The sequence below is a fragment of the Hemibagrus wyckioides genome, linkage group LG21, assembly GCF_019097595.1.
Source record: "Hemibagrus wyckioides isolate EC202008001 linkage group LG21, SWU_Hwy_1.0, whole genome shotgun sequence".
In the NCBI taxonomy this organism is placed as follows: Eukaryota; Metazoa; Chordata; class Actinopteri; order Siluriformes; family Bagridae; genus Hemibagrus; species Hemibagrus wyckioides.
The window spans coordinates 11,552,902-11,568,969 of NC_080730.1; the positions used below are offsets into that span (position 1 = coordinate 11,552,902).

General features: G+C 38.7%; 2 protein-coding genes across 2 annotated transcripts in view; one reads left to right on the top strand and one right to left on the bottom strand.

The window, feature by feature from the left end:
• efcc1 (EF-hand and coiled-coil domain containing 1) overlaps positions 1-8,992 on the top strand; it is a 19,502-nt gene extending 10,510 nt beyond the window's left edge. Inside the window, exons 3-8 of the mRNA XM_058372952.1 lie at positions 444-598; positions 2,588-2,723; positions 3,592-3,757; positions 4,701-4,859; positions 6,722-6,791; positions 6,889-8,992. Coding sequence (XP_058228935.1) covers positions 444-598; positions 2,588-2,723; positions 3,592-3,757; positions 4,701-4,859; positions 6,722-6,791; positions 6,889-7,025 — 823 coding nt within the window. The 3' untranslated portion in view covers positions 7,026-8,992. The remainder of the gene's footprint in view (positions 1-443; positions 599-2,587; positions 2,724-3,591; positions 3,758-4,700; positions 4,860-6,721; positions 6,792-6,888) is intronic.
• Positions 8,993-9,092: 100 nt separating this feature from the next.
• Positions 9,093-14,369, bottom strand: map1lc3a (microtubule-associated protein 1 light chain 3 alpha). Its single transcript, XM_058372954.1, has 4 exons — positions 14,166-14,369; positions 12,425-12,480; positions 12,164-12,270; positions 9,093-10,644 (listed from the first exon to the last, which is right to left on the bottom strand). Exons 1-4 carry the CDS (start codon positions 14,203-14,205, stop codon positions 10,482-10,484), a joined length of 366 nt encoding a protein of 121 aa, XP_058228937.1. The 5' UTR covers positions 14,206-14,369; the 3' UTR covers positions 9,093-10,481.
• Between the last annotated feature and the right edge of the window lie 1,699 nt (positions 14,370-16,068).

The following is a 16,068-nucleotide window of genomic DNA, read 5'->3' on the forward strand; positions in this document are numbered from 1 at the left end:
TGCTTTATGTGTTTATGGTCCTTTGTAAGATTTCGTTTCTAAGATTATTGCAGTTTTCCACTCAGGCTGTGAAGCTAACTCTGAGCTCAAAACATACCGTGGCTGAATCTGGGCCTGGCTTCAATTACACACAGTCAGCCCTGCTTGTGCTGCTTTATCACAAGAGCCAATGAAATTATTATGGTGCTTACGGACAAGAATTATGGCAGACTAGCTCATGTTACTTGGCCTCTCTTTGAAGTTTTATAAAGGGCTGAAACAATACTTGATATGCAATATATTTTTTTAATCCAACTCTTATTCCTCAACTTAAGGGAGGAGCAGAATGGCCACCAACAGTGTTATTAATTTAATGCATTTACACATACTGTATAAGACTATAGAAGTGAGTTTGCTGTACAACTGTGGGGACAGGAATAATTCGATTGTCTATTGTTCTGCAGGGCCGAGGTCCCCAAATTTCCTGAGTCTAAAGTGTTCAGCAGCACAGATGAGCTGCATTACAGGGGCAACATGCACCAGAGCAGCCGGTGTTGTCTGGACACACAGCGAGATCGTGGCTCTCCAACAGGTCATGCAGAGACAAGTCACGACAACAGTCAGTTGTGTGTTTTCAGCATATTTTTGGTATGATGAGAACTCAGCATTTAAAAGAAAAATCCACCCTAAATGACTTGCATATTCAGTTTTATAATTAATATGATAATCGGTTGTGCAAAAGATGAATTTTATAATTAATTTCTTGATTTTATATATTTTTTTATTTCCTTGGCATGTTAGTCTGTTTTCACTTACACCCACAACACTATTAAATTGTGGCACCAGTAGGATTCATCTCTGCCTAAAGAGAAGGATGCAGCAGTTCTTTACACTGCCCAGTTTTCCACTCAGAAATACCAGCATACACAGCGTTAACATTTACGCTAAGACCACCATCACAACATCTTTCTCGTCATCCTGTAGGTTGCTAGCTAGCCTAGCCATTCTGGAACTTTAAGTTGCTGTCACCACCATCAATACAAAACGTTATCTGACAAAAATCACTAATATTTCAGATTGCTAAAAAATCTTCTCCTGTTGTAACTGCACCAGCAGTAACCATGTCCTCCTGTGAAATCGGAGCACCACACAACCACTAACCTCTAAAAGCAATATTAAAACCGCGCCAGAATCATTAAACACATCACAAATTTTAAACATTTGGATTGTGTTTCAGGGTGGACTTATCCTTTAAATGTCTGAGATCGTGTGATAATGCTATGTTTATTATAGTATATTATCCGATAAATATTTGCATCATAAATTTTACAACCATTTGTAATGAATGATGTCACACATTGTCATAGTTGCGCGCTTAGCTGCACAGTTTCTGCTACTGGTAAATACTTGCCAAATGTTTGTTGTCATGACATCATACTTTAATTTTTGCTCAGTTCCAACATGACAGAGTTTACAGGGTTTATGACATCATTGCATATGTCCTCACATTTGTGGCAAAACACATGCTGCTAAAGCACCACTAGTGATTACTAACATATGGCATGAGGCTCTGTACAGATATGATTTACACATAAATTAATTAGCAATAACTTTCACTGTCATTGTATTCAGCTACATTTCAAGCCACCTCACAAATATGTGTGTATCATTATACAACTGCTGTTGTAGTTTTGTCTTGAAGGACATTCATTTGTTTTACTTTTAAATTCTGTAACGAGACCCAATATAATCATATAACAGGCTCTTGCTAGCCAATCAGAAACCAGTAAGCTTTCACAATTCCTAACGTTAAAGCTAGGTATGATATCACTGAATATAAACTGCCTAACCAAATTATGTGTATTACCATTACACTTTAATGACGTGGGTTTTTTTTAGTATAGTAATGTGTTAACTTTTAGAATTGTTTAATAAAATATTGTTGGATTGTTGATTGCGACTGGTCAGAAGTGTTGAATAAGTAACACAGCAGGCCATGTTGTTATGCCACAGTGTGTGTCATGCCACAGCGATTTGGCAATGATAAAAATGTTCATTTTAATTTATTTTACAATGCTATAAAAAAAACTGAAATATATGTGTTGTTATTTAGTATAGAAAAACAAACAATCATTGATTTGTGACATTTACTTAGAGAAGCATTTCCAGTTTCTCTGTAACATGACAGGCGTAATAACATGATATTTTCATTAGCATCAGGAGGCTGCTGAGCGAATGACTCTTTATAGCCGCTACAACATGAGTGATAACATGAAGAGAACTAATGAGTCTCACAGATGTTCCTCAACATTAAATGTAATTATTAACAGTATGATATTCATTTAAAAAATTGCAATTGTTGGGAAATTGCTGTGGCATATGAGGAATAAAACACATCTGTCATGTTTTATTCCTTTCATATTACTATAGTCTTATAATGCTGCTCATTTTATTATTATTGACTTACTTACTATATCACTAATCTGTTTAGTGACATTGAATAATTATCTGTTTAAAGATGTTTTATTGCATGCACATTGTCTACTCCTGGAAGCCTCTATAACCGACGTCTGTTGTTGATGAGCATGTTGTATGTCACGTGTCTCAGTGGAGGAGCAGCTCTTCCGCTCAGTGGAGGGTCAGGCAGCATCAGATGAAGAGGAGGAGAGGTGGACGGGAGAGCAGCAGAGACAAGTGGACGAGGTGAAGAGGATTCTCACCAGGCTCTCGTGCTGTGGAGACAGGTCAGAACTCTACTCTACAGCAGTACACTCAAACAGCACACACAGCTGGGGGGCAAAAAACATAAAACATAGTCAGTTCACTCAGCCACTTGACCTTTGCAGTGAAGCACTAATGTGGACAAGTTTAATACCAAAAACAGCATTCAAACTATAGCAACTTTTACTTACAATTACAGATTTCAGGCAGCCGATTCATTACTTTTTACTTTTACTGCAATTCTAAATACGATTGGAATTCCATGATATTATCCTAAAATTATGTTGAATATGTTTAGCGATGCTGTACTATTCCTAAGCAGTTCACACTTTATGAATATAAATACCCACAGTAGCCATTTACTTATAGTCTTCCCTGAAAATACTCAGCAAGGCCCGAACAGCAAGGCCAGTTCCTTTGCATCGGGACATTTGGGTTTGAGATCAAAAGATAAATATAAGACAATAGATCAGAATTCCAGCTTCCATTTCCTAATATTTACATCTAGATGTATTAACATGTTACCTCTGGTGTTGGATGTTAAGCAAACAAATGCTAAGTGAACAAAAGTATAGGAAAAGTAAATAAAAATAAAGTACACTTAATCTTTGTCTGTGCAGGTTAGAGGAAATGTCTGAGATACCATTGTGAGATATAAAATAAAGCACTGAGCAACATGTCCAAACTCTGCTTGATTAATTCAGTAGATTATAACAATGTTTTAAATTCGTCCACAAACGTACATTATTTAGAAACCATTTTTTTTATCCTTGTGTAATTGTCTTGGATTTGGTAATTCACACACACACACACACACACACATAGATACACACACACACGTGCATACACACGTGCACACACACACAGCTAAGTGCTATGTTCTATGTTTAGGTGTGATGAGAGGGCTTTGAAGAAGCTGCTGTCTCACTGGGGCGAGTCGTGGGCAGAGGAGAGCCACACTGCTGTTCTGCAGCTGTTGGAGCGAGTGACTCGTCTCCACAAACAGCTGGAGCTGAGAGAGAGCCAGGTCTGGAGAGCTGAGACTGACCCTGAGCAGGTACACTGCTGCCCCCTGCAGACATGCAGACACACACACACACACACACACACACAGTCTGTGGGGTCTGCCCCACTAGAGGATAGAATTGGACAATTGGATGGACAATTAAAAAAAAAATAGGTATGACTTGGCCTTGTATAATATGTACAGTATATTAGGCAATATGACAAAAATCTCCATTCTTGAAGGCATTTCTACCATAAAAAATCACAATATATGTTTGCTCACAAACTGCCAGCAATACAGTAGTGCTGCATGAAAAACTGTTAAATAAATAAATTATTGTTAAAAACATATTTAATGTTAAAAAAGGAAAATAAATTAAATATTTATTGATTACGTTATTAAATTTAAAAATCTTAGATTTAATACATCATATCAGCTGCTCTTAGTCAGTGTGTAATTATTCAAAAAAAAAAAGATATTACAATATCTACAATATCTAATAAAAGCATACAGTGGTAATTGTCATGAATGTCAGGAGGGGACTTATCAGACAGCAATTTAATTTATTTATTTTTTTTTTTTTTTTTACAGTCTTTAACAATGGACAATAATTAGAAAGCAGCTTTACAGAAATATATAAATTCAGGATACAAATCATAAATTTTCAATTTAAATTTATCAATAATAAGCAAGCCAGAGGTGACAATCCTTGATTGGAACCAGATAAAAAAGGAAACCCATCCTCATCTGGGAGACACCAGATAGTGAGGTAATAAATAATCAATCTTCTAAAACTGTGTACTATATGGTCAAACCAAGTCCAACTGAGTAACCAGGAGATTAATTCTAATTTTGACATAAAGAACACGACTATTCTGTTGTTATCATAGTATTATTCAAAACCTCAAACCTGCTGATGACATCTGTACAGTTAGAATTAGTGCATGTATATGTTGATTTATCAGTACAATAATATATGTTTTTTTGTGCATAGGTAAAAGACTCATTAGTGCAGGAGCTACAACAGAAGGCAGAGGAAACAGAACTCCTTCACAGAGAACTGCAGATGCTGGAGACGGAGAGGGTGCGTCTGTCACTGGTTGAGGAAAAGCTTATGGATGTGTTGCAGCTACTCCAGCAGCTCAGAGATCTGGTTAGTCTGAGTTTAACTCAAAGCTCCAATCTTTATGACAAGCATTTATACATACAGTATGTCCAAATACATCATGGTTTTTATGGGTAACAATATTGCCAAAATAATGTATAGTTTGTTACAAGGAGACCTTTACAATGGTCAGCCATAATATTAAAACTAGTAAGGAGTGAAGTGAATAACATTTGTTATCTGGTTACAGTGGCATCTGTATTACACCTATATTAGGCAGCAAGTGAACAGTCAGTTTTAAAAGCAGTAAAAATGGGGAAAGATCAAGATCTGAGCTACTTTGACAGGATTGTGATGGTTCAATAACCGGGTCAGAGCATCTCCAAAACAGGTAGGCTGGTCTTGGGTGTTCCCAGTATGCAGTGGTTAGTGTCTACCAAAAGTAGTCCAAGGAAGAGCAACTGGTGAACTGGTAACAGGGTCATGGGCAAAAGTGTATGGGAAGCAAAGGCTACCCAATCTTGCCTGATTCCTCAGAGGAGCTTCTGTAGCACAAATTGCTGAAAATGTTAATGCTGGCTATAGAAAGGTGACAGACATTGCAGCTTGCTGTGTATGGGGATTGTCCTTGCTGATCCCTGTCCACTACTAAAAGCACCTACCATGTGGCCATGTGAGCATCAGAACTGAACAGGTGGCCTGGTCAGAATTACATTTTCTTATACACGGTCATGTGGATAGCCAGGTGTGTATGTCACTTACCTGGGGAAGCGTTGGCACTAGGATGCACTATGGGGAGAAGGCAAACTAGTGGAGATAGTGTACACAAGTACACACCTTAATGGCAGCAGTATTCTTTATTGGTCCTCTAATGGTCCAGTATTCCCTCAGTGTACTCTTACAGGAGAATAATGCATCCTGCCACCCATACAAAACTGTGCAGGAATGGTTTGAGGAACATGTCAAAGAGTTCAAGGTGTTGATTTGACCTCCAAATCTCAGTCTGAATGACGATCTGTGGGATGTGCTGGACAAACAAGTCTGATCAATGAAGGCCCCACCTCACAACTTACAGGGCTTAAAGGATCTGCTGCTAACTTCTTGGTGCCAGATACCACAGTAACTTTAAGTTTTCCAACAATGGAAATGTTGCAATGCTTTGCAACAAGTTTACACTTTCTTGTTAACATTTGTTTTAGCTTTTTCTTTATCTTATGAACTTTGAGAAGGACACAAAGAGAAAGTTGTCTGTTGGATCAGATCACACGGGCCAGTCTTTGCTCCCCACATGCATCAATGAGCCTTGGCCATCCATGACCCTGTTTTGATAGATAACGACCAATGCAGACCGGAAACACCCAACAACAGCTGCAGTTTTGGAGATGCTCTGATCCAGTCATCTAGCCATCACAATTTGGTTCTTGTCAAACTCACTCAAACGCTTGTCCATTTTTCCTGCTTCTAACACATCAACTTTGAGGACAAAATGTTCACTTGCTGCCTAAAGTATTATCCCACCCACTAACAGGTGCCATGATGAGTCTTATTCACTTCACCTGTCACTGCTCATAATGTTATGCCTGATCGGTGGATATTAGGTACTAACTTGTTTTGCATATGTAAACAACATCAAATAAAAATATAACATTTTGGAACATGCTGTTATAGGATAATAGGGGACACTTCAGGACATCACACAACCCTGCCATTGATTATTTTTCTTACAAGAAGAAGCCCAATGATGTTGTGCCATGTTCTGTCCTTTCAGTGTGCTATAATGCTTAAATACACACTCGTATTACAATATTATACATAATGTGTTTAATGTGTGTCAGGTTTGGCTGGTAGTGTGTTTAACAGAGAGAATTTTATTTGTTTACTGATGGTGTCTGTGAACAATGTGATTACAGAATGTTTCAAGGAGATCCCTTGGCAAGATCTTACTGAGTACACTGGAGTCTTGCAGTGATCCGCATCATGGTACATTTCCAAACCCTCTATCTCTGTCAGTCATCAGCAACATCACTGAATTCATTCAGCCTGATCATGAACATCTGTCTTGCTTTTTTCCACACAGGGAAGGCTCATATTCTGGAGGTGCTGAATGCTCTTTGTCATGAATTGGCTGCATGTGAGATTCTCTCAAGCAGTGGAACATCAGAGAACCCACAGAGTCATTCTTCACTCACTAACTCCCTTCTCATCTCCTGCTGAGCAGCTGGCCAAACCGTGAAGGACTTCTTTCTGCAGAGGTGCATTGTCAGATGCTTTTCCTCTCTGCTCTCTATGTTTAGTCTTTTGTAATTAATTGTTAATATTTCTGTGTTATGTTTGTCTTCTCTCTGTACATGAAGAGATATTTTGTGTAGCAAGGGCTCTCACTTACCCAGATAAGCCAAGTCAGACTTGGCTTAAGCTATTAAGCTGGAAGAAGAAGATGACACCTTTATTTGTCACATAAACATTACAGCACAGTGACATTTTCACATAGCTTAGGAAGCTCTGGTGAGAGTGCAGGGTCAGCCATGTTATGGTTCCTCTGAAGCAGAGAAGGTTAAGGGGCCTTGCTCAAGGGCCCAGCAGTGGCAGCTTGAACCTCACACCTTCGAATCAGTAACCCAGAGCCTTAACCATTGAGCCACCATTGCTTGTAAGCTAACCCAGATATCCTTATCTGTGAAATGAATTATTTACTAATACGTTTAATAGAGAGTGGCACGATGATGCATTGCCACCTTACAGCTCCAGGGTTCCATTCTGATCTTCTCTTACTGTCTGTGTGGAGTCTCTGTAAATGCTCTCCCCGTGTCAGTGTGCATTTCCTCTGGGTTCTCAGGTTTTTTCCCACCTCTCAAACACATGCTAGTAGGTGTATTCCCTGCCTCATGCCCAGTGTTCCCGGGATAGGGTCCGGATACACCATAACTCAACCAGGATACAGAAGTTACTGAGAATGAGTTAATTAATTTAAAGCTAATTTCTGGACAAATTTACTGAAAATACATCTGGATTCATGACCCAGTGCCACAGAAATGTTATGTTCTTATTATTGTTTACGAAGTGGTATGTTATAATGTTATTATTGGTATAGAACTGTTAGAACACGATGTTATATATACTGTTATATCATTTGACCACACTTTGTCAAAAACCACTCAGGTACATTCACCTGTTTAAGGTACACTCCACCCCCCAGCTGTGGAAGTACAAACTGATTGATGGACAGGAAAATATCTGTTAGCAGTATCATACTGTACATATACACTCAACTCCAGAATTATTGGCATCCTAAATGAAAATGAGCAAACATGAACATCAATAGTTGTTATGGAATAGCCTTTAATTCGACTTCAGGTGCAGATGGCCATTACAAAGCATTGATTTAGTGTCTGGAAACCATTTTTGTGTTGTTTTATATGATCATTATCTTGGTCGTGTGGTGTGACATTCTTCATTCACTGTTGCTCTCAGGTAGGCCTTCAATCTCTCAGTTCTACATTGCTTCTTTCTGCATCCTCCTCACTCTTCCACCGTTTCATAAAAATGTTAAACTGCTACAGACTTGAAGGTTTTTATTAATATTGTCTGGACTCTTTATCCATGACTTGAGCTGTGCAGATAAACTGATTAAGACTTACAATCTGTCTCTAAAGCTGGAGACGTTGTTCTTCACTATGCTCATGGATGATTATTATGCTGTTTTATTGTACATGTTTGTTCAGAGTAACCATAGGGAAAGTATGGAATAATTTTAATAATGACAATAGGGATTTATTTTAAATATACTTTTGGATTGTCAATATTTTTATCACCATGTTTTTGGATGGCAAATATTTTGTTGCAATTTCATTTTGATGAGAATTATTTTTACTTTTGAGGAAAAATTGGAAAAGTCCTGTGTGGTTTGTACATTATATGTTTTTATGACTTTTCTTGAGGGATGCCAATAATTCTGGAGTTGATGGGACGTGTGTATAGTTTAAAAGCTGCATTTTTGCCATTTAACTTTGAAACTACTTTTAGCACTTTTTACTCATACAGTTTAGCGAGTCACACATAAATATACGTGTGAAAGATGTAGCAATAAGCATCATGCTTAGAGGTACAGGAGCACATAACCTCCCATTTATGGGCATTATTTGTTGTATTGTCTGAGTATCCCAGTCTGCAAATAAATAAAATATTGGGAAATATATGTTTGGCGGTCATTTTTATTGCTATTTCGTCCACCATTAGCTGTATATTTGAGAAGAGAAAAAAAATCGCACAAACACATTTGGAGCTAATCATATGATAGTTTATATACACTTGTGTTTCAAACATAGATACAGATTAATTTCATTCTTTTGGTTTGAAAACATCTAAAAAGACCTTTTCCTACTTTAAATAAAGAAATAATTCAATCTAATAGCATAAATCAATATATAAAAAGGTTGAGAAAAACATGCAATCTATGTAGTGCATCATAAACCCTTCATTGAAGTTGGAACAGAAGGCAAATACATCGCATAGTGATATAAAGGAACGAAACAAGTTACATAAAACAACTGTGTGTTAAAATTGCTTAAAAATGAAGTTTATCCTCTTGGCTATTTCTTTGTGCAAAAGAAGCATATTATTTATACTTAATCTAGTAAACAGGAGCTATTACAGACTACAGCAGGGCAGAATAAAGGTCACTGGGGATCGGTTTTGTCGTATTTTTTTTCCCCTCAGGTCCACAGGCTTACAGTACAGACTGCAGCTTCATATACACTCCAAATTCACACTCCACCTTTTAAACCTAGGGACAATAAGGACTAAACTGTACTCCAACCAATATTTAGCTTATAGAAGACCATAAGCAGCATTAGACAGCTCAACTTCCTGCTTCCTGTTTTCTCTTTTCAAGCTCAATTCTCCAATACTGACTTTAATTCTGAATTGAACAGAAGGTCAGTAATTTTCTGAAGGACTAAAAGGGAAGGGAACATGAGGGCTGTGTATAAGAGAACCACTATTACAAGTTCCCCAGTAATGTAGTTTCTCATTTCAGATTTTAATTCTGTAGGTTTGGAGGCCTGCAGGTTTGGAGGCTGTACTTATAAAATAATACATTTGTTAAGAGTTTATTAAGAATTTGTTTTTGCTTTCGAGGAAACATCTTAAAATTTCACACCAGCACTGATTCGCTGATCACTACAAGCAAGCAAATAAATGGAGCACCTAAATTACTGGAAAACTACAGACTAATTTTTTTTTTTTTTTTTTTTTGAACAAAATGAATATAACAGACACTCACCTACTTACAATGACATGTTACTCATTATTTTACACACTGGCCCTAATAAAAGCAACAAAAATTCAAAGAACATAAAATCAAATGAAGAACAAACAGGGCCAGTTCCTCACTTAAACACACACACACAGTCTATCTTTTACTAATTGGAATAAGAGAATCAAGTTGAGAAAAAGGTTAAACGGTCAAACTAGTAGGTACAGTAGTGCTGTCTTATGCACACTTGTGTCATAATGAGACACAGAACGTGGTGTTAACTTGGTGATGGCAGGAGAAAGCTACGTCTTACAGAGAGAGAAACAGAGAGATCACAGGGCTACGGTTAGCTGGAACCTGCTTTCTTTCTCCTGGCTTCTTTCGGCTTTCACCATCACACGAGGCCAGTGGAGAACTTAGCAGCCAAATGTCTCCTGGGAGGCATAGACCATGTAAAGGAAGCCATCTTCATCACGCTCCTGCTCATAAATCTCAGAGATCGGGGTGGACACACTGACCATGCTGTGCTGGTTGATCAAGAGGAAGAAGGCCTGAGTGGGGTTCAGCTGCAGTCGACGTCTGTGGGCCAGAGTAAATAATACAGTGGAAAACAATAAGAACGTACCACAGGAATAGAGCAGAATAAAGAAGGTCTCTCTGTAAATGAATGTACACCAGGGGTCTCACAGAGTGTCAGTGTGGCTGCAGTTGTTCATTCTGGTCACACTGGAGCCGCACACAAGCTCATGCGCTTACTCAATCACGCTTCATCTACAAATGTTACTAGGTTGAGGTGACAGACATCCGATATTCTGCCTGAATGTTACTGATATGTTTTTTTTTCAGGACTGCATCAGAACTGGGTGAGTTTTCTAAGAGGTCCTAGATTAGATACGTGGCCATGAGACATGAATGAAAGCAGTCAGATTGGGATAATGTTGCTTATATGATCGCATAACACAGTCATCCATATCATCCACCATTGTTAGCTGAGTGACAAAACATCAAAATCATTACATTACATCCAAGTAAAGGAAATTAAAAATTTGTGATTCCAGCAAAACTAGAAGGAACTTACTTAAACCAAGTAGTGCAATAAAACAATTGTCCAAGAAGTCACTGTGCACATATGGCCCGTTTCAGGGAATGGGTGCACTTTCAAGACCAATAAGGGTCACTTGATGTTAAACATGTGACCACAAAAATAGACATATCTAATCTGAGCAAAAAATCTGAAGCTTAAAGCTTAAATGTATCTTGAATGCAATTTATTTAGGTGTGACACTTGCTTGGCTTGAATAAAAACCTCGAGCCTAGTTCAAGGCTGTGTCTCTGTGCCATGCTAGTATGCTCCAGAGAGTTTCCAAATGTTTCAGTATGCTCCAGATATAAGTTTCAGTATGAAACATTGTGTAAAAATGATTAGAGCTTTTGCATCAGCAAGTATGAGGGAAATAAAATGATTCTCCCTGACATGATTTTCACAGAGATTTTCTTTCTTGTTTTCTTATTTTGGCTGATCCAAATCCAAAAATTCACCTGTAGTTGAGCAGATGCAAAACTGTGCATTCAAACAAAACATAAAAACCATATGCTGGCTCTAACTTTACCACCAAATGGCATAAACTAAACAGAATGAGTGACTTATAGTGCAATAAAAAGATAATATTTGGAAGGAAATAACTGTAAATATATTTAGTGCTGGCTTCAGACATTTGGTGAAATTATTACCACCAAACAAGGCCTACATACAAACAAGGGAAGTAATCAACTCCGACTTCATGGGATTCATCAAATGTGAGCTTCCAGAAGTGACCTGCTTCCAATGATAACACTACTAATTTTAGAGCTGGAACATTGAAATGTTTAAGCAATGCTCTGCGGAGGGTCAGCAGGAGCGTTAAATCCGTGGCTAAGGTCCCAGCCAGCAAGTAAACAAACATGTCCGTGTGAAACTCCAGATATCAGCGTGCAGTCTGCAAGTGGCATTTTTACTCATTAATTTCAGTTAAAAATATTTCACACACATTCAAACACTTTGCAAATACCTGACTAACTCAAGTTAGTTGTTTGACTTGACCAGTCTTTCTGCTCTCACCTGATAATCTTCACCAGTTCACTCATGTTGACATGATCAGGCACTAGAAACTTGGTCTTGTCCAAAACAGGAAGCTGTTTTTCTCCCTTATACCGTTCAATGATAACCTAGGAGCAAATAAGTCAAGCCAAACACACACACACACACACACACACACAGTCAGTTTCCATCATGCTGTCATACTGTACTTAATAATCCAGATTATCTAAACAGTTACTGTTCCTGAATATTTTTTAAAGTAGTCTCTGGCAAGAGTCTTACCGGAATTTTATTAGGATGCTGCTCTCGTATCTGCTGCACTTCCTTGCAGCGATCAGCTGGAAAGCAAACAGTGAAATGAATAAACATGTGGTTTAGGAAACATTTCACATGCACTAATCAGACACAGGAACCCTGAAGTCTGTACTGTACTGATGAAGCTTGAATTGTCTCTAAACACTGCAGATTTATATCACACATCCTCATTCAATCTTAATCGCAATATCATAAAGCATGACATATTCTCTTCTCACGCTGTTAGAGTAAAGCATAGAAAAAACTGGTGTTAAACAAAGACAAGCCTGTTGCTTATTCAACACTGTAACCATTAAACCGAGTTGTATCTGCAGTGTATCGTTACACCCTTACTGACCACTGCTGTCCCTAACAACCAATCACTATTCACCATTGTTCCCAAAAGACCAATCATTATTCACCATTGTGTGCCCCAACCACACATTTCCTGGTTCTTCGTTTTATTTACAAGTCATTCAATCTGTAAATGTTTCCTGTGTGTCTATTTCCTCCAAGCTATTTGTCTCATGCTTTAAATGATGGAAGACTTTCCATAAAATCATTTCTGTAACAAATGATAATCAACGCTATTATTTTTCTATTCTAGTCTCTCTTTAGAAGATCATCCTTCTTCACGAGGGTGCGTTTTTGATATGCAAATGATCATGATGTTTCAAGGAGCATGTAATTGAGTCTGTGGCATCATGTAGCAGCACTGAGCAACCTTTTTGAACATGCATCAAGCTCAAATCCCTTCCCAGAAAAGCCAAAGAGAAGGTGACACTGGAAAGCTTGTATTCTGGAGGAGCAACATCTGCGTCCTCCTACATGTCACCAGCTCGTGCCTATTTAGGATTAAAATGCTATTTATGTTGTAATTGTCAAAGGCTGGGCCACATAATGCCTGCAATTACATGATCCTAAGGCTAACAAATCTGTCACAAAGCAGTAATCTTCACTGCGCAGATTATAAAATAGCATTTCAAGCTCCTCCCTTCACACACCCAGTCCTCTGTGTGCAATATATATATATAAAACACATCACTTTTCAGCATCAGGTTCCACAAACACATGGATCAGCTGACAGCCACGAGCTGTTTTACTGCCAAATAAATTCAATTTATATTCGCTAGCGACGACACACACTCTCATTAGTGTCTCAATAGTAGGCAGCTAGAAAAGCATGTCATTTACCACCATACAGGAGACATAATGACGTCATCACTTAGCTAGTTAGGGAGCTCGTGCCCCCCCCCCAAAAAATGGCCGTCTAAACATAACAAGTGAACTTATGATGACTCTGCAGTTACATGTTTACATGACATCGCTACACGGCTAACTAGCAAAATAATGTAACATTCATAACTGCCAGCTAGTCCAGCAAGCGTTATAGCTACATAGCATAGCAGGCTAATAAATGACTAAACATCTAAAGTCACTATGTCATGTTAGCTCGCGCACAGTGACACAGCTAGATGGTTTATAGGAAGGTAACGTTAGCCCAAAGAAAAGAACCAGGCCCGACAGCTGTTTACTGAAATATAATACGCAATCTTACTAAAGCTTATCCGACCGACTTAGTAGTAAAAGCTAACTGTGTTGTTATAGAGATTATTTGCAAATGAACATTAGTCGGCTCCTGCTAACTAGCTGGCAGGTAGAACAACAGCGATTTGGTAAACAAACACTGCGGACATGTTACAGCTTCTCAACATTACATGAAACTTACCGAATGTCCGTCGTTGTTTAAAGGGTCTGTCGGATGGCATCACTACAGTCTGAGAAAATCAAAAAATGTATATATATATATAAATATATATATATATATATATATTTCTGCTCTTTTTCAAAATATTTAATGTTTTGTTTCAACACACCGACTCGCTCCGTGTCAAAACAACTGCTCACTGTAATCACCATGCGTGTGACGTCACCCTTAAAGGGGAAATATCACAACACGGACCTGTTCAACTCTACCACGTCTACTTTATACAATAAAAGTTACCGGGAAAAAAATCGTATTAGTTTAACGTTCTTTTCATACTTGTATAACAGGAAAACACATGCACGTTTCACATTATTCAAGAATTAGATTCAAGCCCATTAACAGTCTTTTAACATACACCGATCAGCCATAACATTATGAGCAGTGAGAGTTGAAGTGAATAACACTGATGATCTCCTCATCATGGCACCTGTTAGTGGGTGGGATATATTAGGCAACAAGTGAACATTTTGTCCTCAAAGTTGATGTGTTAGAAGCAGGAAAAATGGGCAAGCGTAAGGATTTGAGCGAGTTTGACAAGGACCGAATTGTGATGGCTAGACGACTGGATCAGAGCATCTCCAAAACTGCAGCTCTTGTGGCGTGTTCCCGGTCTGCAGTGGTCAGCATCTATCAAAAGTGGTCGAAGGCAGGAACAGTGGTAAACCGGCAACAGGGTCATGGGCGGCCAAGGCTCATTGATGCACGTGGGGAGCAAAGGTTGGGCCAATCCAACAGACTGTTGCTCAGATTGCTGAAGAAGTTAATGCTGGTTCTGATAGAAAGGTGTCACAGTGCATCGCAGTTTGTTGAGTACGGGGCTGCATAGCCGCAGACCAGTCAGGGTGCCCATGCTGACCCTTGTGCACTGCCGAAAGCGCCAACAATGGGCACGTGAGCATCAGAACTGGACCACGGAGCAATAGAAGAAGGTGGCCTGGTCTGATGAATCACGTTTTATTTTGTTTTATTTATTTTATATGTTTGGGTGTGTGTGAGTCTCTTACCTGGGGAACACATGGAACCAGGATGCATTATGGGAAGAATTTAAGCTGGCGGAGGCAGTGTCATGCTTTGGGCAATGTTCTACTGGGAGACCTTGGGTCCTGCCATCCATGTGGATGTTACTTTGACATGTACCACCTACCTAAGCACTGTTGCAGACCATGTACACCCTTTTATGGAAACGGTATTTCCTAATGTCTGTGGACTCTTTCAGCAGGATGATGCTCCATTACACAAAGCAAAAATGGTTCAGGAATGGTTTGATGAGCACAACAAGTTTGAGGTATTGACTTGGTCTCCAAATTCCCCAGATCTCAATCCAATAGAGCATCTGTGAGATCTGCTGGACAAACAAATCTGATCTGACCTGTTATGCCTGATCGGTGTATATAAATTCAGGATTTAAATTATACATTTTAAATCTATCCTTTATGAGAAACCTTAAGAAAGCAGAACCGATCCTCATCTGGGTGACACCAGTGTGACTATAAATAAATTTCCCTTCTATAATTGTGTACTATATGGTCAAAAAATGCCAAAGCATAACCAGAAAATTCATTTATCTTCCTGAAGTTAGCAACTGGAGTTCAAAACCATCTCCATGGTTTCTAAGTGATACTATTCATAGTAATCCCATGTATCTCCAGGCTGTTCATGTGGGGACATCCTCAGCAGCAACGAGCAGCATCCAGTAGATGTCAGCTACATCCAGGGCATCAGGATGGATCAGGCAGGCCCAGAGGGCAGAATGGGTCAGGATCACTGGTCTCTCAGGAATAGCATGTAGTCTAACACATCAACAATATGCTGTATTAAATTGTACTGGACTCAAACACACTCAAACATTCATTCAATATACATG